General features: G+C 35.5%; 1 protein-coding gene across 5 annotated transcripts in view; it reads right to left on the minus strand.

Annotated features, from left to right (window-relative positions):
• Positions 1-25,977, minus strand: part of CNKSR2 (connector enhancer of kinase suppressor of Ras 2) — a 294,707-nt gene that overhangs the window by 36,737 nt on the left and 231,993 nt on the right. For all 5 annotated transcript variants that reach the window (XM_023199069.1, XM_023199070.1, XM_023199072.1 and 2 more), the window contains 7 exons: positions 24,880-24,928; positions 24,302-24,474; positions 20,154-20,227; positions 19,801-19,872; positions 13,635-13,702; positions 8,300-8,400; positions 5,598-6,144 (listed from right to left, as the gene is read on the minus strand). In XM_023199069.1, coding sequence (XP_023054837.1) covers positions 5,598-6,144; positions 8,300-8,400; positions 13,635-13,702; positions 19,801-19,872; positions 20,154-20,227; positions 24,302-24,474; positions 24,880-24,928 — 1,084 coding nt within the window. The remainder of the gene's footprint in view (positions 1-5,597; positions 6,145-8,299; positions 8,401-13,634; positions 13,703-19,800; positions 19,873-20,153; positions 20,228-24,301; positions 24,475-24,879; positions 24,929-25,977) is intronic.

The raw sequence follows: 25,977 nt of genomic DNA on the forward strand, positions 1-25,977 counted from the left end.
ACTTTTGAGATTATTTTCCTGGCTGATGCAGGGCTATTGGTTATTTGCCAAAGTACAAGTTGCAGTTTCAACACTTTTTACAAACTAATTAAGATGAAGCTAGGTGATGGATAACTAGGAATGTTAGCTAAGCACTGGTAGTGATTTGAGTTTTCCTTTCTTCTACAGGCAGTGGATTTTGGTGGGAATAATCAAAAGAAAGTTGGAAGATCTGGTTTCTAACTGATTTATGACAATGAACTAGTTATTTCAGATGTCATATTCTTGTGGCCTTCATCTTTGAAATGGCAGTGAAACAGGAGGAAATGGTTTCAATAGTAGAGAATGTGACCATAAAAGAGCCATAATGCGAAGAGCAGTAATTCTAGTTATCAGCCTCCCAGCTTTGTGGTCTCCAGCATAAAGAGGGTGTGCTGAACACATGCAGTCCTGGCTTTCCCTTCACAAAATACCAAAACTGAGGAATTCTGCAATGTTTTGATTTCTTTTATGTCATATGCTGGATACAATAACTTTAGTTCTATAAATAATAAAATTGGAAGGAAGTTAGTAACAAAAGGGGTTAGCTATTACTCATTCATTCACTCATTCATGCTTTCAGTAGTGCCTGGGCTACTATGGGCCATATACTGTTTTAGGTGCTAGGTGTGTAAGACAGGAATAAAATCCCCACTCTTCAGAAGCTTACATTCTGGTGGGTAGGGATGGAAAATAAATCTGTGAACAATATTTAATATTATACTCATAGTGATAAAGCTGGAAAAAATATAAAACAGGGTAACCATACAAGAGGATGAATGGTGGTGGCGGGTATCTGGGTCAGACTGGGTTGTCAGGAAAGGGTCTCTGAGGGGAAAATATTTGAAATGAGACCCAAATGACAAGATCTATAAATAAATATTTCAGTAAATATATCTGATAAAATTATTGCTATTTGGAATACAAGGTTTCTTTTGAGTTCCCAAATGTCCAAAGTCAAAAAGGAAAGGAGTAGTGAGTGATAAGAATGAGAAATGAGAAACATTTCTATTTTAGCTCCCAGAACAGAGCTAGTATGTTAGGTTGAAACATACAAAATTGCTAATGTTTCATCATTTTGACCTACAAAAGCAACATTTCATATGGTTCGACTCGATGGCTAGAACTGAACAAAGATAGGACATGTAATAAACATTACTTAATGAGGTTTGCCAGGCCTAATTCACTATTTAAGTATTGTAATTGCCCACTTTGCCTTAATACAAATCTACATAAAATCTATATAATTATATAAATCTATAAATAAAACAAATATAAAATCTATATAATTATATAAAATCTATATAACATTTACTGGACAGAATTATAATGTGTCATATATGGATCTAAGGTGCTTTCTGACATCACTTCATTGAATACTCATGCAACCTCAAAAGCTGAGTATTATTACCATATGATTTGAAAATGAAGACACTGAGGTCTCGAGGTGTTAAATAACTTGATCAATCATACCAGTTGTAACTGGGACAGTGACAAAGCTGGGATTACAGGCATGAGCCACCAAACTCAGTCTAGATTTTTAAAAATAACCTTAAAATATATTTCTCAGCAGATCTCATTTTGAAAGTGTCAATAATATTTCAGCCTGATAATCTAATGTGTACAGTGGCTCCAAGGTAATAGATTTTATTCCCCCTTAAAAGACCTAGGTTTTGCTTTAGATTTCTAAGACCAAGCTACATATATGTGTAAATTAAGTGAGAATACTGGTAGGTAATCTTGAAGACAATGATAAAGGACATTATGACTTCACTGAGTAAATGAAGGCACCAAGAATGTGTGTCCAGGAGAGTTCCCTTATAATTGCTTAGGGGAAAATCAGCAGGATTAAGGGATAACGTTTTTCAAAACCTCATCTGAATTGGCTAGTACATACAGCAAAGGAAAGTGAGATTTTCTAAGCTGACTTCAAGCTGTATTAACCAAAATAGCATTTTAATGTTATGGCAGATTATTTTTGAATGAAATATATCTTCATATTTTGTCCCATACTTTCATAATTTATATTCCTTTAAAGTTGCATAGAATGACATAATTTATAATTTAATTTAGCTGATGTCTTATAAGGTCCATACCTAGTAAGGTTTGAAACTGCTAATTGGGATAACAGGAAATTACTTGTCTTTTCTCAAATGTCAGTGAAATGGGTCAAGATAATTAATACGCAAGCTGACTTTTCAGTCAAAGGAAAACAAGACAGGTCTCATCTGTATACTTTTAGTACCATCCATTTCAGACTAAAATGAGTTCAGCCTAAGAAAATCACAGTATGACTCAGTTAAATAATTGAATTTCAAAATAAGGCAAAAGGTAGTTCAGCCATGAGAACACAGATTGAAGTCTGTTCTAAGGAAGGCTAAATATACTTATAAGCAGGGCCAAATTCCATATCCATAAGGAAAATGAAAAACAGTTAAGGCATGGATTTAGGTATATCTTGCTTCTTAGATTGCTCTGTAAGCTCATAAGCACTATATAACATATATTGTGATACAAAGTAAGATGAAATATAAATGATAAGAAAGAGGACATAATTCTTCACCCTTAAAGCATATGACAGACTATATTTTCATGTTTTCTTCCATTATTTCTCTTGGCCACTTGCCTGATACTTCCTATTTTTAATTTCTTGGCAAACTGAGAAAAATGTTTGGAACTACACATTAAACTGATAATTTTGTAGTCATCAAGTTCTGTACTTGATTACTACAAATTCACTTCAGGAGGTCAAACTGAATGCTGACCTGGAGCAGCACAGTTAGTAACACACTGCCATTGGATTTTGATTTTTACAAGCACAGGTTGCCTGCTGAACTGGGTGGCAGCACAGTGAGCACTCTGTGTACGGGAGGCTAAGGCTAATGTAGTGGCCACAGCTTCGTTCCCGTGTATAATTTTTGCTCTGCTCACATAACACCAAACAGCTTGATTTGAACAAGCAGCCTGAGAACTTACTCCTAATAGTCAATCCAGGGAAGCCATAAATATGACTAGACCTTAACTAGACCTTAAAGATTCTTTTGAAAACACTGGTTTTTAAAGCTGATGTTTCCTGAATAAGGTGTTCATCAAATTGCCTACTCCTAAATATTAGAAATAGCAATGCGGAAAACCATCATTAGAACAAACATACATTTCATTGAATAATAAGCATCTTCCAGGAAAGCATGAATGCACTACTCTGTTACGAACAGTCTGAAGTACATGGAGAAATCAAGTGGCAAGATTTATGGAAAAAATACCCAGAAAGAAATGGGGCCTGAAAGATAGAGCAAGGCCACTTTCAGTGAAGCAGATCTGACTGAAATAGCAAGAAATGTACCACAATATTGTACTGTAAAGACAAAAAGTACAATACCAAATTTACTGACACACTTACTAGGTCTGTTCTGTCTTATAACAATTATTCTACAGAAAGCCCACTGGAAAAGATGGAAAGCACTGAATAACTACCCACTTAACTCATCTGAAATGTAAAGAAAAAACCCAACCAACTTAGGAGTGCATCTATTTGGCTAAAAAATCCAATCTACTGAACAACAAAAAAGAGACTCTAGAAGAAAAAATTGAACGCTACCTAACTAGAGGTGCTCTGTGGACTACTGGAAACTTGAAGAATGAGCAAGCATGGTGCCATATTTTCCCTTCATGTCTTAGGACACGCTTGCTTCTTTCTAGTCTTCCCTTATTCAATGACCAGGATGAACTCTTAAGTGCCTAACTTCTTCAAAACAAGACAACATTAGTGACTTAACCTGTAGGAATGATGAAATGTTTTCTGAACAGAATTCTCTATTTCAGAGGGCTGTGCCTAATTTCAACACAGTTTATCTTAAAATAGCTGAGATAAAGTGTTTTCTCCAATATGTTTGTAAAAGAATAAATAAACCTCACATACTTAGTCACAGCAGTTGTGTAGTACCTGAATGACAGTTGAAATGAAGTTTTTAACTCATCTTTAAATTTTAGAAGACAATTTACTAATTTTAGTAATCTTTAAAATATTAAACATTACTATTATGCTTGCCAGAACTCCTACAGAGGACTAACATGGCTCCTAAATATTTCTTCCATAAGAGTCTTCCATAAACTCTGATAGATGTGAATGTTGAAAGGGCTTGACAAGTAATGAATGGTAATTACTTTTCCTGTACTAACAACATACCTTTTATAATGTTTCTCATGGAGATTGTGGCTAAAATATACTTCACATGGAAACTGCCCCAGCATATGAATTTTATTACAAGCAATTCTTATATTTTGTTGGTAGATAATATTAAATAGTGCAATGAAGATCCATACCATAAAGGGAGGTCCACTGTATTTTCTTGTCAATCATTTCCAAAGAGACTATCATTTTAAATGAGCCACGCTTGACACTGACATGGGGCTCTTGACCTGTTGGTAATCTGTGAACTTTGAGATACTTTTCCAGTTGTGATGAAGAACTTACACTAATATATCCTGTAATCAAAGTCCCATATATTTGTAAAATGGTCTGAGGGCTACATTCTGCTTTCATCTTTCAAAAACAGAAGTCTGTTGCCCTAGGGGTACCAAACAAGTAACTGTGATTTCATCACCATTTGCTCAAGTTATCTGCATTAATTGACCGAGACTACATTTTGAATAAAGAGATGTGAACAGTTTTATACTATTTCTTCTATATATTTTGTTTTGGGCATTTTATGTTCAAGACTTATAGCCAAACCTAGATTTTCTTTCTTACTAAAATAACTGAGTTGTAGCCTTTCCCTTAAACCAGCCTGGGTTTCTGGACTGATGTGTCACGTTAGTAATAAACAGAGGCTTGGCATGGCATGTTGAATAAAGAACTTAATAACTAGTAAAGATATTCTTAATGTCAACAAGACAGAGGGTTACTTCATTGACTTGTCTTTTAAGAGCTGATTCACATAAATTGAGCTTTATAATCAACATACATACCAAGAAAGTACATGGATGCTTTTGGAAAACTGGTTTCTAGAAACAAGTTCAGCTCTTTGGAGTTGAAAGAAATGCTATGTGAAATCTCTCCTTGGAAAAACTATCTTTTGGATTTTTCCTTTAAATCTTCTGACAATAAAAAGGAAAGATAAATATGTATATGTATAGATGTGAGTGGGTGTGTGTGTATATTCATTTGTTCAACCAAGGCTCTGCTAACAACCTGCTTGAAACATTTATAGTTTCTTAACCCAACTCAGGGGGCAACCACTGTGGGCCAATGAGATGGTGCATGCTAGTGAGAATAAAATGGATAACAGAAGGAAGGAAAAAAAACCACCATTAACCTTAAAAGGCAAATGGCTTAGTTGGAGAAAAAAATTATTTGCTCCAGCTGTGGGTATCTTGGGATATAAGCTTCATTACTCATCATGTTTTCCCAAGTTACTGAAGTTCTGAAAGTAGGTCACCAAGGGAGACCTAACTTACTATATAGCAATACTATTATTTTAAGAAAAAAGGGAAGCAAGATTCTATTTTCTTCAAATAAGAAGTTTGAAAAGGTTAGGACTTTGTGTACACAGGCTAAGAATCTCCAGAAACATACTTACTTTTTTCTCCTATGTTTTCCCCTGCTGCCTCCCCTTCCTCCTCCTCCTCCTCCTCCTCTTCCTCCACCTCTGGGGGTTGCACGTCATCCTGTGGGTCACAGGCACTAACTGGAGCATTCAGACAGCAATGGTTGAACCCGCTATCTCGAGGCAGAGTAAAACTTCGAGGCTTGCCCCCATTTCCATTTAGCACTTGCATCCTCTCACTCTCAGCTAAGGGGTACGGCCCATAGTGATCCTGCAGGTGGCATTTCTGAGTTGGCAGGGTAGACTGCCGTCTGTGCTCTGGGGAGATGGCTGCAGAGTCAGAGAAGACAGAATCCTCCAGGGGCAGAGTCTGAAGATAGTGTAAGCCTGAACTTGTCAGTGGCGTCTCAATTAAATCCTGCCAGGAGCGGCGCTGACTGGCTGTCTTGCGAATGGGAGACACTGCACTGCTCCCAGTTACTTCCTGGCGAAACTCCTCATGAGAAGACTGAGACTGAGAAGTCTCTGTGGAGGAAAGTCGGCTATGTTTTGCTTCCACATAAGGACTGGCGCAACTCATCTGTAGAAAGGAGCCCCTGATTAGTCTCTACCAAAATAACAGACCACTTCTATTCCAAGGAACACATTCGGTTTCCACCAGGTAATATTTAAGTAGATTAACTCTTATGTAGTCAAGTTAATGACTAGGCAAGTTTGTAGACATCTCAAAGTTAGGCCCCAGCTTACATTTTAAGAGACAGAGACATGGATGTATTGAAATGCGGCTATACCAAGCTCTCATGAAAAATCTGACATATTAATGCAAAATTTTACAACAATGAAAGTATAAGAGTTAGTGCTTACATAAGAAAATTCAGCAACTACGAAAATTCCAAAGTTTAAAAACTCTACACATTTTGAGATCTTGAAGAAGTATTGTCCCTGGATTCATATTCCTGATTTCATGTAGCTTGGGGTTGGGGACAAGGAGAGAGTCTTTTGGATATGAGAATAGGTTGCCTATAAACTGACAGAACCCTTCCTTTTCTTCATAGGAGAATGTCTGCTCCTATGGGTGCCACAGAAAAGCTGTCTGATGGTCTTACTTTCTATGGGGTTAAAAACGTTAGGCAGGATGAGATTATACCTTGCTGGGGATTACCATTAGCCTTGAGCATAGATGCTGCAGGGCACATAAATATAAAAGAAAAATGGAATATTTTTATCCCTGGAATTTAAAGTTTGGGACTGTATGTTATAGCACAAAACATAACCAGAAAAAGGACTGGCATCAAGTGAACACTGTAAAATAGTTGCAGGCATCTCTACTGCCACAAGCCTTACTCTAGCTCTGGGGACTAACAACACACCAGCCCAGGCCGAGCCTGATTTGTTAAATGTGATCATCACAAACAGGGCTGAGGTGGCAGCCAGGACATGCCTGACTGAGGTGAAGCTGCATTTACTTGGCATCCTCTGCGGGCAGTCAGTTACCTTCCCACATGTTAATAATAATATGAATAGTTTTCTTCTTGAAATTCACAAATTGCCATGTTTAAGCAGCTGTTCAGTGAAGATGCTGTTTCCTATTCTTCCTCTTTTATAGATATTTTAAAGAAATTATCCACATCCTGATGTTTTAGAAAAAGAGAGAAAATATGAATTATTCCCCTGGAGTAGTACTGAGATGGAATTAGGTTGGCTGTTGTTGTCACCTAAATCCAGCTTCTATTTCCTATGTGGAAGACTTAGTCCCAAGATAGGCAGAATTGATTCTTATGGTAATGTGACCATGTAATATTATTATTATTTTGAGACACAGTCTCACTCTGTCACCCAGGCTGGAGTACAGTGGTGTGATCTCAGATCACTGCAACTTCCACCTCCCAAGTTCAAGCGATTCTTGTGCCTTAGCCTCCTGAGTAGCTGGGATTACAGGCGCCCGCCACCACACCTGGCTAATTTTTATATTTTTAGTAGAGACGGGGTTTCACCATGTTGGCCAGGCTGCTCTCGAACTCCTGAGCTCAGGTGATCTGCCCGCCTTGGCCTCCCAAAGCGCTGGGATTAGAGGCATGAGCTACCATGCCCGGCCTGACCATGGAATATTATTGTCTAAACTGGAACACTACTGAGATACTCTTGGTAATTCTGATGGGAAAGGGACATAAAGTGGGATAGTCCCAAGTAAACCAGCTGTTTATCCTGTTAAAAGATCAAAGTACAGTCTATACACAGAGTAATTTACAGAGAATTGTCTGACACGCCATACGAACATATACATTAAACCAGGTCCCACGGCTGCTGAGAAAGCTACATGCAAAAATATCTTCAATATAGTTATAATATTAATTTTTATGAGTTCATTCTAAAGGACATAGGAATAAACTTTATTAGTGTGGAATAAATAAGGTCATTTTATATATCTTTTTTCTAAGAAAACTTTTTTGTTGTTGATTATCTCCACAAAGGCTACCTTAACACAAACAGTATATTTTTTTAATAAAAGTGGTGACATACTTATTCTGCCTGGAATCTGTAGTGACTGTTTTTCCTGGTTAAATATTCTTTGTATACTTAAAAATATTTGCTTATTGATTTTAGACTCCCAGTTTTCTTTTCCCCTGAGAAACCTGAAGTTTGATATGCAATCGACTGCATATGTTTTTAACATACAAAAGGATGTTTCAGGTCAAAGAATCTGGTGATAAGTAATGTTCTTGTTGCTAACTTACCGAGGGAGGTCGTGGGTATGTATCATATGGGGGTGGAGGGCTATCCTGTTTTGGTGTTGATGGAGTATCTGCTTCTTCCTTGTCACTCTCACTCCAGTAATCTGAAAATTCACAGACATGGATACGTCAACATTCTACTAAATGCTTCTAGTCATATTTTCACAAACATAAACTACCCTTTAAAATAAGGAAATTTAAATTCGGTTCCGACATTATGTTCCCCAGCACTACCTTACCCTTGGCCTAACAACTTTTATTTTCAGTTGAGTTCTGAGGAGAAAGTAAGTGTACAATCACCTAATTCTAACTTCCTTTTAAAGCAAGCAGTTACATGCAGCCATAATTTTAGAAAGTTAAGAAAAACGTACTGCATGAGCCCAATCAGGTTTACGGTACCTTAGATTTCAGATCCAATTATTCTGAAGCTTCAATTAATGAATGTTACCACATGATGCCTCTTAAAGGTATATAATTTTATCTTAAAGGTACCCAAAGAAAAGCAATACATACATTGCTGTAGATCTCTACAGATATAAACAGCTCTAAAAATAATGCTCTCAATTCTCTTCTCTGGCTTCAGTTCACTGATTATCTAACAATCACTGTTTCCAGACTCATGCTGACATGAATCTCTATAATACCATACTCCCACCTCTCCTTGGAAACACATGGCACATTCTGATTCTTGCCAAATGCAAAAGGGCAAATCTGCTGATGTGGGCTGCAAGTTCCAAACTTCCAGAACTACTTAAAAGGGTAGCAAATGTAAGCAGCTAGACAAAGTGACTTGGCAGACCTCAGGCAAGAGGGAGGGGAAAGAACTCTGAGAGATAAGTTCAAATTACTAGAGTAAGTCAAATGCAGCAAAAGGGGGCCAATAATTGGAATCTGTTCCAGTAATATCCCATCCACCCTGTAACTGTTGGTTTTATTCTTTATATGATTTACAAGAAAAAAACCTGAAGTATGATCCATCAGTTTCAGATGATAAGAAAAAACATAACAAAAGTCTCCTTATTCTTATGAAAATTTAAATCACAAAAGAATCATCACAAGGCTTAACTAATATTCACACTTAGGTGAACAATCATGGCACGTGTATTTACAGGAACTCCTCTCCACCCATGAATTCCCATACTGTAATATTTTTATACGGTTTCCCTGCAGTGCTGATTAATATTAATGATAATCACAGTAAATATACATTAAGAAATTACTATATATCAAATAGAAAGTAATAGATCTGGGATTTGAACTAAGAAACTGCCTTACCCTAAAGCTCTGGAGACTAAGTTGCTGGGACTCTTTTGTAAAGTATAGCAGAAGAGTTTGATGTGTATATTGATGAACATTTTATCCCCCTATCTCCTCCTGCTATATACCTCTGGCTACTGTGAACATAAATTCTTCAGCAGAGGAAGTTGGAAATAAAATACATTCTCAATTATATTCAGGCCTCAAAATACAAAGACTCTGAAAATTCTATTGCTGCTTTAGTTATTCCCTTTGAGTAAAAGATAAGCAAAGGCTAGTTAATCTTAATTTGATATCTATTTTTTTCCATTGGTTCATGCCAATGACAGCCAGTATACCAAGTGTTCCCTCAAATATGAATTGGCACAGTTGCCCAGAAACGGACCCAGCAAATGATGGTGGAAAAACACATGAACTATATAGTCAGATAGGTGTAGCTTCGACTCTTAGCTAGACCACTTACCATCTTGGTGTTCTTGTTGTGGTTATTTAACCTCTCTGAGTCTGTTTTGTTATCTGTAAAAGGGGTCTAATAATAACTGCCTTTCAGAGTTGTGTGTGTGTGGGCACTAAATAAGGTAACATATATTCAAGTGCCTTGCATCTTGATAACACTCAATAAATATTAGAACTGCTTATCTTCTTGGGTGTATTTGTAGTAGCATGACAGGACAGTGTGACTCAGATCCCATAAGCGATAAATGCCTGGTGTTCTTCTTCTTAGACATAAAGTTTTTCTTGTAGCAAGGCCCAGCAATGAAAAGTAAAATCTGGAGTCCTGGGGCCTGGGTTGGGTAGTTTTGTGAGAGCTTGAAATACTACTGGGAAATCACTCTGTAGGTAAATGGAATAAGCAAACCCGCCCCTGCCAAAGAAAGATCACCCTGCTGGTATTCTTCCCACTATTTTTAGGAACTGTGGCACCTGTGCAGAGTACCTCCTTGATGTTTGCACTGATACCTTCAAGGCGTTAATACCTCAAGTGGTCCTTATTAGCACACTAAGGAGATGATCACGATTTTATCAAGGGTTCCATAGCTGTCACTACAAGTGACAGATTTTGGAAGGCCCCTTCTCTACTTTTTCCTTCTAGTTAAATTAGGAAGAATTTTAGTCCCACTATTTGATGGAATTCTTGGTTTATTGAAAAGCATCTATAAATGATGAATTGATGGGTGCTGATGAGTTGATGGGTGCAGCACACCAACATGGCACATATATACATATGTAACAAACCTGCACGTTATGCACATGTACCCTAGAACTTAAAGTATAATAATAAAAAAAAAAAACAAAAAAAAAAAGAAAAGCATCATCAATCCAAAGTTTTCTTGGGTTGCCTAAGAAAAGGCTGAAATACTACTTTGCAAATTATTATTTTTTTTCTTACACTAAGCTGTGTGTCTTTAAGAAAGCAATGTCAGAGAAGAGGCTACATAGAAATTTTAGTTAGGCTCTTTTGGGTTTGTGTGGAAAATTAGAGACACACTGTTGCTTAGAGGACGAAAACTTGTCTGATTTTTATTCTAATAGCAAATTAATTTATTTTTCTTAGGTGTCTATATAGCACAAATTAAATGGATACTTTTAATGTCTCTTTCAATGATACACGATTTTATAAGCACTCATGAAAAAGCAGTGCAATCACTAGAAGAGGAAAACTTCTACTTTATTTTCTCATGTTGACATAAAAGGATGATTTGAAAAAAAAGACTTTTTCATTTAGAACTGTCAAAGAAATACAATATATTTCATTCATTTTTGTGTGTGATTAAGGCTTTAAAAAGACCTTATGTGTGACTGAAAATAATGTCATGAATGTCTTTCTTGAAGCTGGAAAAAATACAAAAATGATCAGTAGACAATTAGCCAAATTATTATCTTGGCGGCTGAATTTAGTGTAATTCTGTTTTCTCTAAGTACAACAACAGATGTTGAAAGAGAACCCCACATCTTTTATACTTCTATAATCAAAGACAGCAATTCACTAAATTTTTATTTAAGTCAATGAAAGAGTCACTTCTAAGCTGTACTGGCTATTTAGATGGAAACAGTACCTGGCAGCTATGTCCTTGCATCTTGGAGAAATACTCCCAGTCCTCAAACGGCTATATTTTGTATTAAGCTTATCTTCACTACTTAGAATGGTACTCAGAAGATATAACTCTACTCAAATAACTCTACAGAAGTGTGAAGTAGATAAGTGCATCTAGTAGTTTTCTATATGGAATACCATGCAACCTAATCATTCAGGAGGTAAGAAGTCTAATATGTTTCTGACCTATGCTAAAGTGACTGAGGAACACGCACTCTATGTGGAAATCAAAATTATTTCAGAGATTCTGGTTGTATTGCATTAGCAAGATTCTTGTTGCATTAAATTGTAACTACTAGCTTCTGCCTATGATTTTCTACTCACATGATAGACCAATACATCATGAATCCACAGACTAAATACTTTTTGGAACCTGCATGTCCAATATAACTATATAACTTACCAGTTATTTCATCCATCATAAAATTTGGCTATATAATACCAAGTACAAAGGAAATTCACTAAAATCAAGATGAAGCTCCGGTTCATAGTAATGCCAAGTAATAAAATACAGAAGTTAAGCCTAAGAACCAAGCTCCCTTATATTTATGCAAATTGAGTCAAAGATTCATTTTCCTATCAGTACACTGCCCACACAATGTCTTTAACAAATCAGAAAAACATCTATAAACACTTTTAGAGAACTGTTTTTATTCCTTTTAAAGAAATTTGAAAAGGAAGACTAATTTCTTTTCAGTACTCTTACCATAAATTTAGGCCTTTGCAATACATAGTCTCTACTATATGGCCTGCAAAGCCCAAAATATTATTAGGTTATTTACAGAAAAAATTTACTAATCTGTGCTTAAACATTTGCTGACATACTGGTTTTGGGATCTGGCTATCTTCTTTACATCTTTAAAAACTTTAGTTTTTAGGTGTTTTTTTAAAAAAGAGTTGGCTGAAGGCCGGGCACAATGGCTCATGCCTGTAATCCCAGCACTTTGGGAGATGGGCGAATCGCTTGAGTCCAGGGGTTCGGGACCAGCATGAGCAACATGGCAAAATTCCATCTCTACAAAAATCAACAAGCAAAAACAAAAACAAAAATTAGCCAGTTGTGGTGGTGCGTGCCTGTGGTCCCAGCTACTTAGGAGGCTGAGGTGGAAGGATCATTGAGCCTGGGAGGTCGAGGCTGCAGTGAGCCAAGATCAAGATCACACTACCGCACTTCAGCCTGGGCATTGGAGTGAGACCCCATTTCAAACAAAAAACAAAAAACCAAAAAAACACCTGGTTGAGATTTTACTCTAAGTAAAAAAGGAAACAGAAGGCTTTTAGAATCTCCACATCAATAGACTGGCTATGCCCACTGAAGACACAACTATGAATAGGTTTGTGTTTATAAGTGTGTCAGTCTATGGATTCTTTTAACAGATAATTTCAAAAACCTATTTATGTTTCCAAAGGATGTACAATAAACACCCTTTGGGAAATGTGAAGCCACCTAAGAACAATGACCACAGCCTTTGTTCTTAAGATTTCAATTCTGCACCATAACACTGTGTTTCATAAATCTGAGGTCAGTACCAAGGCAAATTCCATAGGATCACAGAGTTAGTAACAGAGCTGAAGAACATAACCAAATGAGAAAATTTATGAAAGAAAAGATCATTCATCTCATTTATTTGCATAAAAGGCCACTTAAATGTCTATAAAACCGCTAAATAGTAAAAATTGCTCACTGCTAAGGATCTGGACTTGGTTCAGTCATAAGACCTATTATAGACTTTTTCCATTTTTAAGATTTTGTTTCTTCATAGGAACGAGATGGGAGGGGGGGTAACAAATAGGAGAGAACTCCACATTAGCTGCTCCAAAAATTTGAGCATTCAGTTCCTATCTATACAAGTTGTTATACCTAGAGGAGAAATAAACAAAAATTGACATATGTACTTTCTCTCAAGTGATAGCAATGAATTTCTGTATAGGATAACTGCAGGAAAAAAAGTATTACATAATTATTTTTAAAAAGTATTCCTTTACCTTGTTCCTGCTTAATCCTCTCTCTTTCTGCATATCCTGCTGTCAGCATATTAATTCTGTTAAGCCACCTGAAAAAACAAATATTAAAATAATAACATTGTAACCTAATTTCTTATATTTTACTTCCTAGAAACATTTATTTAAAAATGTCTAAGAATATATGGAATAATCCTACATATAAGATGTGTTCTTTGCTACTATTGATACATAGAATCTTTAATGAGATACAATTTGCTATAGTACAAATTGTTCCCACACCAAAGATTCTACTTCAATAGAAAAGTCTTGGGCAAAGCTGTTAATATCTGTAACATAAAGGGTTTGGAGATGACCAAAGCCATATTAATTCTATTGTTCCAAATGTAGAAGTACTCCAAATATTCCTGCTGTTCTGTTTCTTCAGAAAAAACGCTCCTTTAGAGATATTTAAACATTATCAGGTTCAATTTATCCTGATGAGAAGGAAAAAAGTTATGAACCTTGCTTGTCAAAATAATAGTTTTATTATGAAATCATAGTTTTGATTAAGCTTATTTAACAATCTAACAGGAAACACATCTTGGGAGTACTTCAGACACTTGTCTCTAAATACAAGGGAATGGGGTTTTCCAAAGACACAATGAACTTACACAATTTTAATATCTGTTTAGATCTTGAAAATGTATTTTCATGAGCAAGAGTAATTTAAAAATAAATCTCAGCTCTTTGCTCTTTCTGTAGTGCTGCTATTGCCAATGTAGGGACTGCCTAAAGCAAAGCAGTTTCAACATCTTTCTTTTGTCCCACCAGGGCTCTCCTTATGCTCATTATTTCAACTATTTACACTATCAGATTATCTAATCACAAGTCTTTAAACAACATGAAAATTTCCCTTTGGTCAATCCTGAGCCATAACCCATACACTTTCCCAAATCAGAAATTGAGGAAAAACCTGCATTTCAAGCTATCTTGAATATGTCCAGAATCACTAGTATGGTTAATGTCATTAAGTTGTAGAATAATCTGATCTAGATATATTTTTAAGAAAAATTTGTGTTTGAGAACTTTTTCTCCTAAGACCTTTATCTTCCCTGTCAAGTTGAAGTGACTCATATTTCATCATTTATGCCAAATGGTGTTAACTGTGCATCAGATACTTAGAGTATCTTGAAAAGTGGGGAAAGTCGTGTCTCTAATAGACAAAATCACATCTATGGAAACTTAAGCTTTAATTGTAAGAATAGGTCAATTAAAACCTAATTTTATTCTAGCAAAACCTACAATGTAATTATCACCTCAGGTACATTTGGGAAGTGAAGAAAGGACCGGAGTAGAACTGGAATAAAATCAATATTATCAAATGAATGCAGTAGCATGACATTCAGACACACACATGCATTCAGAGAATTATAAACTATAAATCAAGAAGTAAACTTCATGACAATGTTTTTAAAATGACTCTAATCATTAGTAAAAGTTCAGAGTTAAAATTCAGTCTAAGTTGATTTGCAGTGAAAAAGGGGTTAAATTTGTACTACAAGGCATATCTTACCACTCTTGGGAAAGCCTGGCCTGGTGCTTTTGGGTGAAAATGATAATACCACTAAAGAAAAATTTATCATTGAATTGTAATCCAGTGCCTTGTATTTAGTACTTTAAAAAATATCACTGAAGGCCAGGCGCAGTGGCTCACGCCTATAATCCCAGCACTTTGAGAGGCCGAGGTAGGTGGATCACCTGAGGTCAGGAGTTCGAGACCAGCCTCACCAACATGGTGAAACCCTGTCTCTACTAAATACAAAAAATTAGCCAGGCATCGTGGCGTGCACCTGGAATCCCAGCTATTTGGGAGGCTGAAGCAGGAGAATTGCTTAAACCTGGGAGGTGGAGGTTGCAGTGAGCCGAGATCGTGCCATTGCACTCCAACCTGGGTGACAGAGCAAGACTCCATCACACACACACACATACAAAACAAACAAACAAAAAAACACTGAAATTTCATTTTATCAGAAATGTAAAGAACAATGAGGTCCTTACAAAATAAATCAGGAAACAAAAAAGGGGCTTGCTCAATTTTTCCCTTCAACAGCATTTATTAAGTGTCTGCTATGTGCTGAACAATAAGCTATGTTTTAGGGATACAGAAATAAATAAGACAAAATTTCTGCCTTCAATTAACTCTAGATTTACTAAGTTTCATAACACAATTGAAAGAAGAAAAATTTTGTTCACTGAAGAAAAATTGTTTAGAAAGTGTGTGGATATACTCAGGCCACTGTGTAGAGCCACAAGAGGCTAAATACAACACAATTGTTGGAGCTATCTTGGATAAACTTATCCTTTAGGCTTCAACTAGAAGATACTTACTGATTTGCTTGTTACAGTTATGATTTGGTATTTTAGGTTATTATGAAAGCAGACACATATGCATCAACTGATTCAAGTAATATTTATTAAGAGGCTATATGTGCCAGGTACCTGGGATACAGAGATAAAACAAAGTGCCTGCCTTCATGATTTCCATATCTTAGTGAGGGAGAAAAACAATAAACAGGGATACAAATAAACATATGTGAAATAGTAGCAAATGCTATTTAAAAACAGACAAGCAAGCAAGTTAGAAAATTAGAATGTCAAAGATGCTGCGGATGAGGGAAGGCTATTATAGGTAAGAAGGTCAGAGACACAATATTGAATTTAGAATCTATTCAATATATTTATGAGGAAGTTATTTAATAGCAGGTCTAAATTCAGTCAGTACCTTACCATATCACAAATGCTTTAAAATAGGAAAATATAGGTAAGGGGATATTGAACCTATAGCAAACATGCAAAGGAGATATTCACAACTGACAAAGAATAATGTGTTTAGAGGGAAATAAGAGAAAGAACCATGGAAGAAATGTATAAATAATAATTATCAAATAGGAATTGGTGGGTCATCACAATTACAAGAACATATGTACTGAGATGGTAAGGAATATATAGGCCAAACAAATTCAGTAAATAAGTCTTCAGAATACTTGAGTAATATGATGTTTTGTTTTATCCCCATAGATTTTACAAAGACCAGAAAAAAATCAGTTTTTAATGTTTCAGTGTTTATTTCTGATGAAACGGATGAATAGTACTGGGGTGTCTAAAAGTGTTTTTGCAAATTACCTCACAATCAAACTTCCTGCTTCTCAAAATAGAAGGTGATATTTTAATATTCTATGTGTACGTGTATGTATACACATATATATACATATTTATTGTGTATATATATGTGTATGATTTTACAGAAGAAAATTAAACATAAGGATAACTTTTTAACACCAATTACTAGATCCTGTCACCACCAGCATTACATTTGTTTTTTTTAAATGAGGAACAGAAAAGTATATTTCTCTGAAACATGGTATATTTTCATAAGAAGTAGGTATGATATTAAAAAATGAAATAATCACATAAATTATATATTTATAATAATTATTTTTATAAATATATCATCTCTTGAAGACTCAGATACATGCTTCTAAAATATTACATAAAGAACAAACCAACACTCAGATCATCTTGCTGTTACGTAACAATCAGGTGACTTGACAAAGCTGTAGGTGGGTGTTCCTCCCCATCATTAATTCTCTGTGAATATTTTTAGCACTGATTCTTTTCTCCTTCTATTAACAAGTAATTAAAAATCTTCCCATTGAAAGTAGACATTAGGAATAGGGTTACTTTTTAGAAAGCAAAATTCAAAGAAAACAATAAAAATCAATTTTAATTAAATTAAAATAACATTTAGTATTTTGGGACAATTAAATTCTTAAAGTTGTAGTGCGCTATGGCAGGCTTTACATAAAACAGCACTTTTAAATGTATAATGTGGAGATGTCCTTTTTTATGTTTCACTTTTTATCTTTGACCTATTGCTTAGAAAACCAACAAAATGAACTGCATAAATTTGGTTTAGTTTCTGCGATATCCCGAACCAGATACAGCCACAAAATACTAGGAAAGAGCAGTGACATCAGCATCCTTTTGAAGCTATTGCTAACTTGGGGTGGGTAATGAAGGCCAAGAAGGATTTTATAGTTCATAAGATGCACTTTTAAACAGGCAACTTCTAAGCTTAAAAAGATCCCAATTAGCATGTATCATGAATGATTACATTGTATTAATTCTTAGAGTTGGCTGGGTTCTAGTGAATAAGATAGGATATGCTCATGTATGCCACTTAATTTCAGTGTGGTCATGATGAAAATTCTTCACATTTATCCCAAGAGTATTGAGCTTAACATATGGTAAAATGGATAGTAAGTACTAGAACAGTGGAATTATAAAATAATTACAACAGAAAACGGAGTATCACACCTCTCCCTCTCCATGTGAATGTGAATAAATATTTTCATTTTGAGAATAAGGAGAAAAAACTTAAAATTTTATAGCTTAGTGTGAAATTTCAAGGATAAGTTATATGAATTAAGAGAAGATTATGGAAACTATATGAAAGGCTCAATTCGTTTATCAGTAATAAGTTTTAATCAAGTGTTCTTAACACCACCTTTATTTGCCATTTCCTTGTATTTATATCCTTGCTTTGAAAAAAAGACATGCTTGTATTCCCAAATGTCAAATAATAAGATTATTTATAAAAGGACATTAAGTGTTCATTTAGTACGTTCAAGCAAATTTATGCAGCTACACAGTTTTGTGCTTAAAAATGCCTGGGTACAATTGTTTTAGAGAAAGGTAAATGGAGTAAGAACCCAAAGTATATAAAAGGAATATATATTAATAGTAAACATTTATATAGCACTTATAATTTAGCAGGCACTGTTCTAAGTCCTTCATGTATGCTTATTTACTCCTTATAAAAGTCTTACTGATAGGTGCCATTATTATTTTCACTTTATTAAAAGGCCAATACCTCAGCATAGAGAGGTTTAGTTTCTTGCCCAAAGTCTCACAGCTAATCAGTATAGAGCTGAGATTGGGCTGATTATTATCCCCACCCACCTCTTGTATAGATCGGACAATACTATATTGGAATGAAGAGGTCGTGTTCTTTGTCCAAGGTTGTATAGCTAGTAAGTGGTAGAGCTGGGATTTAGAGAGTCTGGTTGCAAAGTCCATGTTCCTGACCATGATGCTATGCTGCCTCTCCCTAACTGAAGGCAGGTTATGTTTGTAATATGTACTGGCTAGTAAGTTATAGAAAGGGGAAAATTTTTTAATCTTAAACTCAATTTCTGTAATTCTAGAAAAGGAAGAGGGGAAAGGAAAGAGAAAGGAAGAAAGCACAAAATTCATAAAAGCCAAAGTATTAACATGAAGCAGAATGTGGTAGGTGATGAGAAAAGAAAAAAATATATACATATAGGTTTTCCCTGAGCCATCAAATAACCATTGAGCCATCTGATTTGTTGGTTGTATGGCCCTGTCAGGTGAAAGATGAAAAGTGACAGCAAGAAATACTAATTTTTCTTAGGCCTGAATTATTGAGATGAATATTCTGTCGAAAATACTCAGTACTTGAAAAAGTCAGCTTTTTTTGTAGACATCTCTTTTTCCTCCATCTGGGAGTAAATTTTAAGACATATTTTTGAATTGAACTTAAAAAAAATCCCCTTTTTTTGGTGGTAGATTTTTGGGGTCTGTATATGGTCTCTATTACCTTTTTGGTAAACTTGACAAAAATATTTAACAAGTTTATTTTGACTTTTTAAATGATGTTCTTTAAAATTAGATATGGCTGGCCGGGCGCGGTGGTTCAAGCCTGTAATCCCAGTACTTTGGGAGGCCGAGACGGGCGGATCACAAGGTCAGGAGATCGAGACCATCCTGGCTAACACGGTGAAACCCCGCCTCTACTAAAAATGCAAAAAAAATTAGCCGGGCGTGGTGGCGGCGCCTGTAGTCCCAGCTACTCAGGAGGCTGAGGCAGGAGAATGGCGTGAACCCGGGAGGTGGAGCTTGCAGTGAGCCGAGATGGTGCCACCACACTCCAGCCCGGGCGACAGAGCGAGACTCCGTCTCAAAAAAAAAAAAAAAAAAAAAAAAAAATTAGATATGGCTGCATGGAGCTAGTCTGGGTCTATTTTATCGATCTAAAAACTTCAGTGACATTATTCTGTAAGCATTACTGTAGAAAATTTAGAATTCTAGGCCTCACTGACCTTCTACATATTCTGAAATAATTTACCTGTTCATATCATCAAGATGTTCAGCAGCAAAATAAAAGCTTTTGATTTTAGGATGACAGGCTTTGAATGCACTGCAAAAGGAAACAAAGCACATTTATTACAATTGGGAAATAAATTTGAACCAAATAATTCTGATGAGCACAATTACCTCAACATCTAACCCGAGTTCACATATATAATGCTTCTATCATGGTGACAGAAATCAGTAAAAAGTTCAATTTTCTGCCCACAAAACCGCTTTCTTATTACCTCAATGTGAAAGCATTAAATGAGCAACCTATAATTTAAAAGCTGGAAATTAAAAAAAAAAAAAAAAGCTATTGTTCCCTCTTCCCAAATAAAATCAACTTACTATTTTTTGCGGCATTCACTCGCTCTATCAATTTTAAATTCAGGCAAACTGATGAATCCTTCTGCTTTTTCATCCTAAAGTGGCAAGACTCTTGGTTAGGTTATTATATACAAAGGTGTGAAGGTAATGATACTCTATAACTATGGCTTAAATATCTGTACTAATAAATCTGTTCCTTTAATTCTTTAAATTTGACATTTTAGAGATAAGAATTCGATGCTTACCTGTTATATTCCATAAATTGAAGATATATTTTGAACACTTAGAATACTACTAATAAAAATATGCATAGAACTTCTAAAAAATGTTTTTCATATTAAAATGAGAATGGAAAATTCTTTAATTCTCAAAGTGGAATGTGTTTTATAACTTATTTTCTGGTACATATAAAATAAATGTAGTCCACTTTTGTAATTCACAATTTTCTATTATTCGTAATGTTCAGATGTAAAATTTAGGGATGTTTACTGATTCAATTTTCCTCCAACAAATCTCTTATCAAACTTGATTTTCTCTAATTATATAACAATGATCTTTTATTTAATGATTTTTAACTTTTAGGTTCAGGTTTGAAGGTTCAGGTTTGAAGGTTTGTTATACAGTAAATGTGTGTCACAGGGGTTTGTTGTACAGATTATTTCATCACCCAGGCACTAATCCTGGTACCCAATAGTTATTTTTTCTGCTCCTCTCCCTCATCTCATCCACCCCCCTCAAGTAGACCCCAGTGTCTGCTGTTCCTTTCTTTGTGTGCATTGAGTTCTCATCATTCAGTTCTCACATATAAGTGAGAACATGTGGTATTTGGTTTTCTGTTCCTACATTTATTTGCAAAGGATAATAGCCTCTAGCTCCATCCATGTTCCTGTAAAAGACATAATCTCATTCTTTTTATGGCTGCATAGTATTCCATGGTGTATATGTACCACATTTTCTTTATCCAATCTGTCATTGATATGCATTTAGGTCGATTCATGTCTTTACTATCATGAATAGTGCTGCAATGAACATTCACGTGCATGTGTCTTTATGGTAGAAAGATGTATATTCCTCTGAATATATACCCAGTAACGGGATTGCTGGGTGGAATGGTAGTTCTGCTTTTAGCTCTTTGAGGAATTGTCACAATGCTTTCCACAATGGCTGAACTAATTTATACTCCCACCAACAGTGTACAAGTATTCCTGTCTTCTCTGCAAGCTCGTCAGCATCTTATAACAATTATTTTGTGCATTCAAGAGTTTACAAATGAAATGGGTCAATTTGACTTTCAAATATCTGGCTTGGGGTACGTGCTATATATATAAAGGTCATTTTTCACCTGGAAAATGGAATAAAATCCATAAAATCCTCCTCTCTCTAACGCTGGATGGAAAAACAAGATAGAAGAATTATCTAAACTATTAAGTTAGATACGAGTTATCCCAACTAAGCTAAAACTATCTTTTGCTAATGCTTTAATCATTGTATCCCTTCTCCTGCTCATGATCAAGCTCCTCTGAGTTTTACTATCTCTAACTTTTATTTGATCTATGCTATATCCATAGCTCCTTATATATCAAGTTCAAATGAGATTATACTCCCATCCACTATTACAGAGAAAAAAAGAGAGATTCTCGATTCTTTTAGAGTGTATATTTGTATGAATGCTTTCACTGCTAAGCATCCATGCAAAACAAAAATCTGATGCTACTGACGGTGACTGAATGTGTGTGTTATGAAAAAGAGTAGTATTAAACTTTTTCAATATTTGAATATTTTTTATTCCAATCTTGGAGTAAGGACAATTTATTTTTTTTATTTTATATATTTTTTGAGACAGAGTCTTGCTCTGTCGCTCAGGCTGGAGTGCGGTGGCGCTATCTTGGCTCACAGCAAGCTCTGCCTCCTGGGTTCACGCCATTCTCCTGTCTCAGCCTCCTGAGTAGCTGCGACTACAGGCACCCACGACAATGCCCAGCTAATTTTTTGTATTTTTAGTAGAGACGGGGTTTCACCGTGTTAGCCAGGATGGTCTCGATCTCCTGACCTCGTGATCCGCCTGCCTTAGCCTCCCAAAGTGAGGCTTACAGGCGTGAGCCACTGCGCCCAGCCAAGACAATATTTTTAAATCCTTTTCCCAACTTTAATTTCTATGTTATGTTACCCTTGACAGTCAGAATGTAAACATTTAAAATTTTGAACCATTTAAAATATTTTGAGGTAGTTATTATCTCCTCATAATGATATGATGAGGGATTTTTACATTTCTCCTAAAATATTATCATACTAAAGGTATTTCTTGCAATGTATACTGTAGAATTCTTCACTCATCTCTCACAAGGCAAACAGTAACAATAACTTGCTGAATGAAACTTAGTTCAACAAAAAGGAGCCACAGTTTTTCACCACTTAAACTTTGAAAGATAGCATATAATCTAGTATATGGCAGATAAACCTGCAAGTGACCTTACAATAAAGAGAAACATAGAGATACTATATCTTGATAACACTTGATTGGCATATAAAAAGTATTTAATATATATCTATTAAACGAAACTGTAGGTAAAATTATGGTTTGTTTCCTATATTTAAAATAAGACACACTTAGTGAAGCAGAGGATATTTTAGGTAATTGTGTGATTTGCCACAAAAATGTCAAAAGTATAGAAAACAACCAAATAGTTTTATATAGGTGATATAGACATTTACATTAAATAGAAAAATATTAATTCAAGATTTTATAAATAAAATGAGAGGTCCCTTTGAAAAATGTTACTAATAGCACACATATTTTTTGGAGATAGGGTCTTGCTCTGAGTGCAGTGGTGCAATCATGGCTCACTGCAGCCTCAACCTCCCTGGCTCAAGCAATCCTCCTGCCTCAGCCTCTCGAGTAGCTGGGACTACAGACGTGCACCACCACGCTTGGCTAATTTTTAAATTTTTTGAAGAGACAGGGTCTCACTATGTTACCCAGGCTGGTTTCAAGCTCCTGAGCTCAAGTGATCTTCCCGCCTCAACCTCCCAAAGTGCTGTCATTACAGGTGTGAGCCACTGGGCCCGGCCTACCATATGTTTATTGAACACTTAGTATGTGCCAGGCATTGATTCATTTCATCCATATGGTAGTCCAGTGATAAGCATTATTATTACTCCCATTTTGCAGATGAAGAAACTATGGCACAGTAACTCAGGTGGTGTGATTTCTGAGTCTACTCTTAAACACAACATAACATTATATTATAACCTGTCTAAGGAACATAAAATTATCTAGATATTATGTGTTATAATCATAGGCATAATAATGTTGTTAAATTATATTTCAACAATATTCAAATGCAAATTGATGAATGTCTTAACATAATAGTATTGGACTATTCACCCAGCAAACTACATTAAACCATATACATTTTTTATAAAATAAGGTAATAGCAGAAATCATTGTTTTAAAAAACTAATAAAGTGAACTAAAAGATGGCTATAGCGAAGGAATAAAAGCAAGTGCAGAATAAAGGGAATATCAACAAATGCTTTTGGCATATCTGTCAAGATATGTAATAAGTTTTGATATGACTACTCTGGATATAAATCTGTTGTACTAAAACCCCCCAGAAAATCATAAGAATAATTTAAATGTATTATATATATACCCCTCATTGGGCCAAATGAAATGAATACTTGCAGATTTTCAAAACTAGTCTACTAGATCATTTTTAAAGAAAATGGAAATAAATTCAGGTGATATTAGTTTGCTTAAATTAGTAAAGGGCTTCCCCTTCCCCACTTCTAAAAAAAAGAAAAAAACAGAAAAAAGTGTACAATTTTGAACAAAAGCAAGACATTTAAAAATTAATGTCAGATTTCCATATGTAATCCTTTTAGTTAAGCTACTGCTTGGATTAGCTTAGCATTTTTATTTAGATATACAGAATTTTACTACACTTTATCTGTGTTTCAGATATGTTGCTATATAGCATAATTGAGACATCTATCTTTCTAGAACCCCAACATGCAATCATTTTAAGAGGGTGGATTGAAAAATACCGAGCAGAAGTCTACCGAATTGGCCTTAAGGTGATTATATGATTTTAAAATATAAGCCTCAAAATGGTTCTTTTGATTAAAGATAGAGAATGGACGAGAAAACAAAATGTGCTTTATCTTACCTCCTCATTAATGTACCAATAAAGGGATGCATCCTTTAGGACAAACCAATATTTCTTCCATTTCTGCGAAAAATAACTCTTTGCATCTTTCTTTTTCCAAAGCCAGCCTTCACAGTCACCACGGCCAAGATCTTTGCAAGAAATTCGTCTTTTGCTCTTGCCTGCTATAGGACCTACAGGGTGGAAATGCTCTTTCAATTTTGTAAAAGATATGAAAGTAGAGGATTAATCTATAGATACCAAAAAGAAGTATGAGTACTTCACAACCTTAAAAATTCTTTTTATATTGTATTAGACTAGAAAAATATAAAAATCTTTAATATTTTTCCCTCACATAAGTGACACACATCTTAATCAGAAATATGTAACACCAGTCTCAAAACTTATTGAGATCATTTGTTGTAAAAGGTACCTTGTATTATAATTGAATTGAAGAAGAAGCTGGCAGCTTTCACACTAGGGGGTTGTGCTCTTCTAAACCACACTGGGCTCAGGCAAGAAAGAGGGCATGGATGAAGTGTGCTGGGGATTATCAAAGAGCAAAATAAGCAGGTAAAGGTTTCATTTCCTTTTCTTACCTTTGTTTTTCTTCTTTGACTTGTGCTGCAGTGAGGACTGCTGAAATGTCTGAAATCAAAGATAAAAAGAATGTTAGCTGATACTCAGGGTGTGATCCAGAGGACCAGCATGCTACACAGAACTCTCAAGAGCCAAATGATGACTCTAAACCCTGTTAGAGGAAATACTTTTTCCCTGCAAAGCCTCAAAACAAATTCGTATACATCATGTCACTTAACTGCCTAATCTTCTGTGAAGCAGGAAAGGATATTATATTTACCCGTATTTTGTAGGCAGAGAAATCAGGGCACAAAGCATTTGGTAAAACTAAAGGCTTTTATACACACACACTACTTTGTACCTTTTCAGGGATATATTGTGCTTTGTCAGACAGTATCTCATTTGAGCCTCACAAAATCTAACAAAGTAAGCAAGAAAACATGATTATGCCTTGTTCACATGAAGTTCATTCTATTACATAAGCCACCACCACCTACTGATCTCCTACTTCCTTAATCCCTAAATATTTCAGCACTTGGAACAATATTTTCTTCTAATGCCTACTTCTGTCACTATTATTGGTGACTAATCTTCATGTAGATGATGTCAGCACCCTGGTTCCTCAGTTCTAATAACCTTTACTTCCCCACTCCTCAGCTACCCACCCCCATGATCATATGTTTGATATCTTAAGCACACTCCAGCCACTGTATGTAATACATATGGTTTACATAGTCTAATACCCTCAGGTCATCATTTAAAAAAACACTTCATTAGGCATCCAGTTCACTGACTTCACTACCCTCTTGTGCCTGTATTTCTTTCCTCTTTGTTTCCATGGGATACCATTATAATCGTTCCCTTGACCATGCTCTCTGCATCATACTTGCTGAGCTAAACATCCATCCCAGTTAAACCTACCTCCATGCTAAGTACCTGAACAGCTTGATATGTCTAGAGAAAAACCCACAACTATATTGATTGGTCTAACTTTCAATTAATGACTACACATCACTGGCTCCAGTTAGTATACTAAGCCATATTATTCACCGGTATAATAAGATTAATTACATTCATATGATTAGCTAGCTAAAAGGGAACAGAGATAGCACGTGAGC

Source organism: Piliocolobus tephrosceles, chromosome Y (genome assembly GCF_002776525.5).
Source record: "Piliocolobus tephrosceles isolate RC106 chromosome Y, ASM277652v3, whole genome shotgun sequence".
NCBI lineage: Eukaryota > Metazoa > Chordata > Mammalia > Primates > Cercopithecidae > Piliocolobus > Piliocolobus tephrosceles.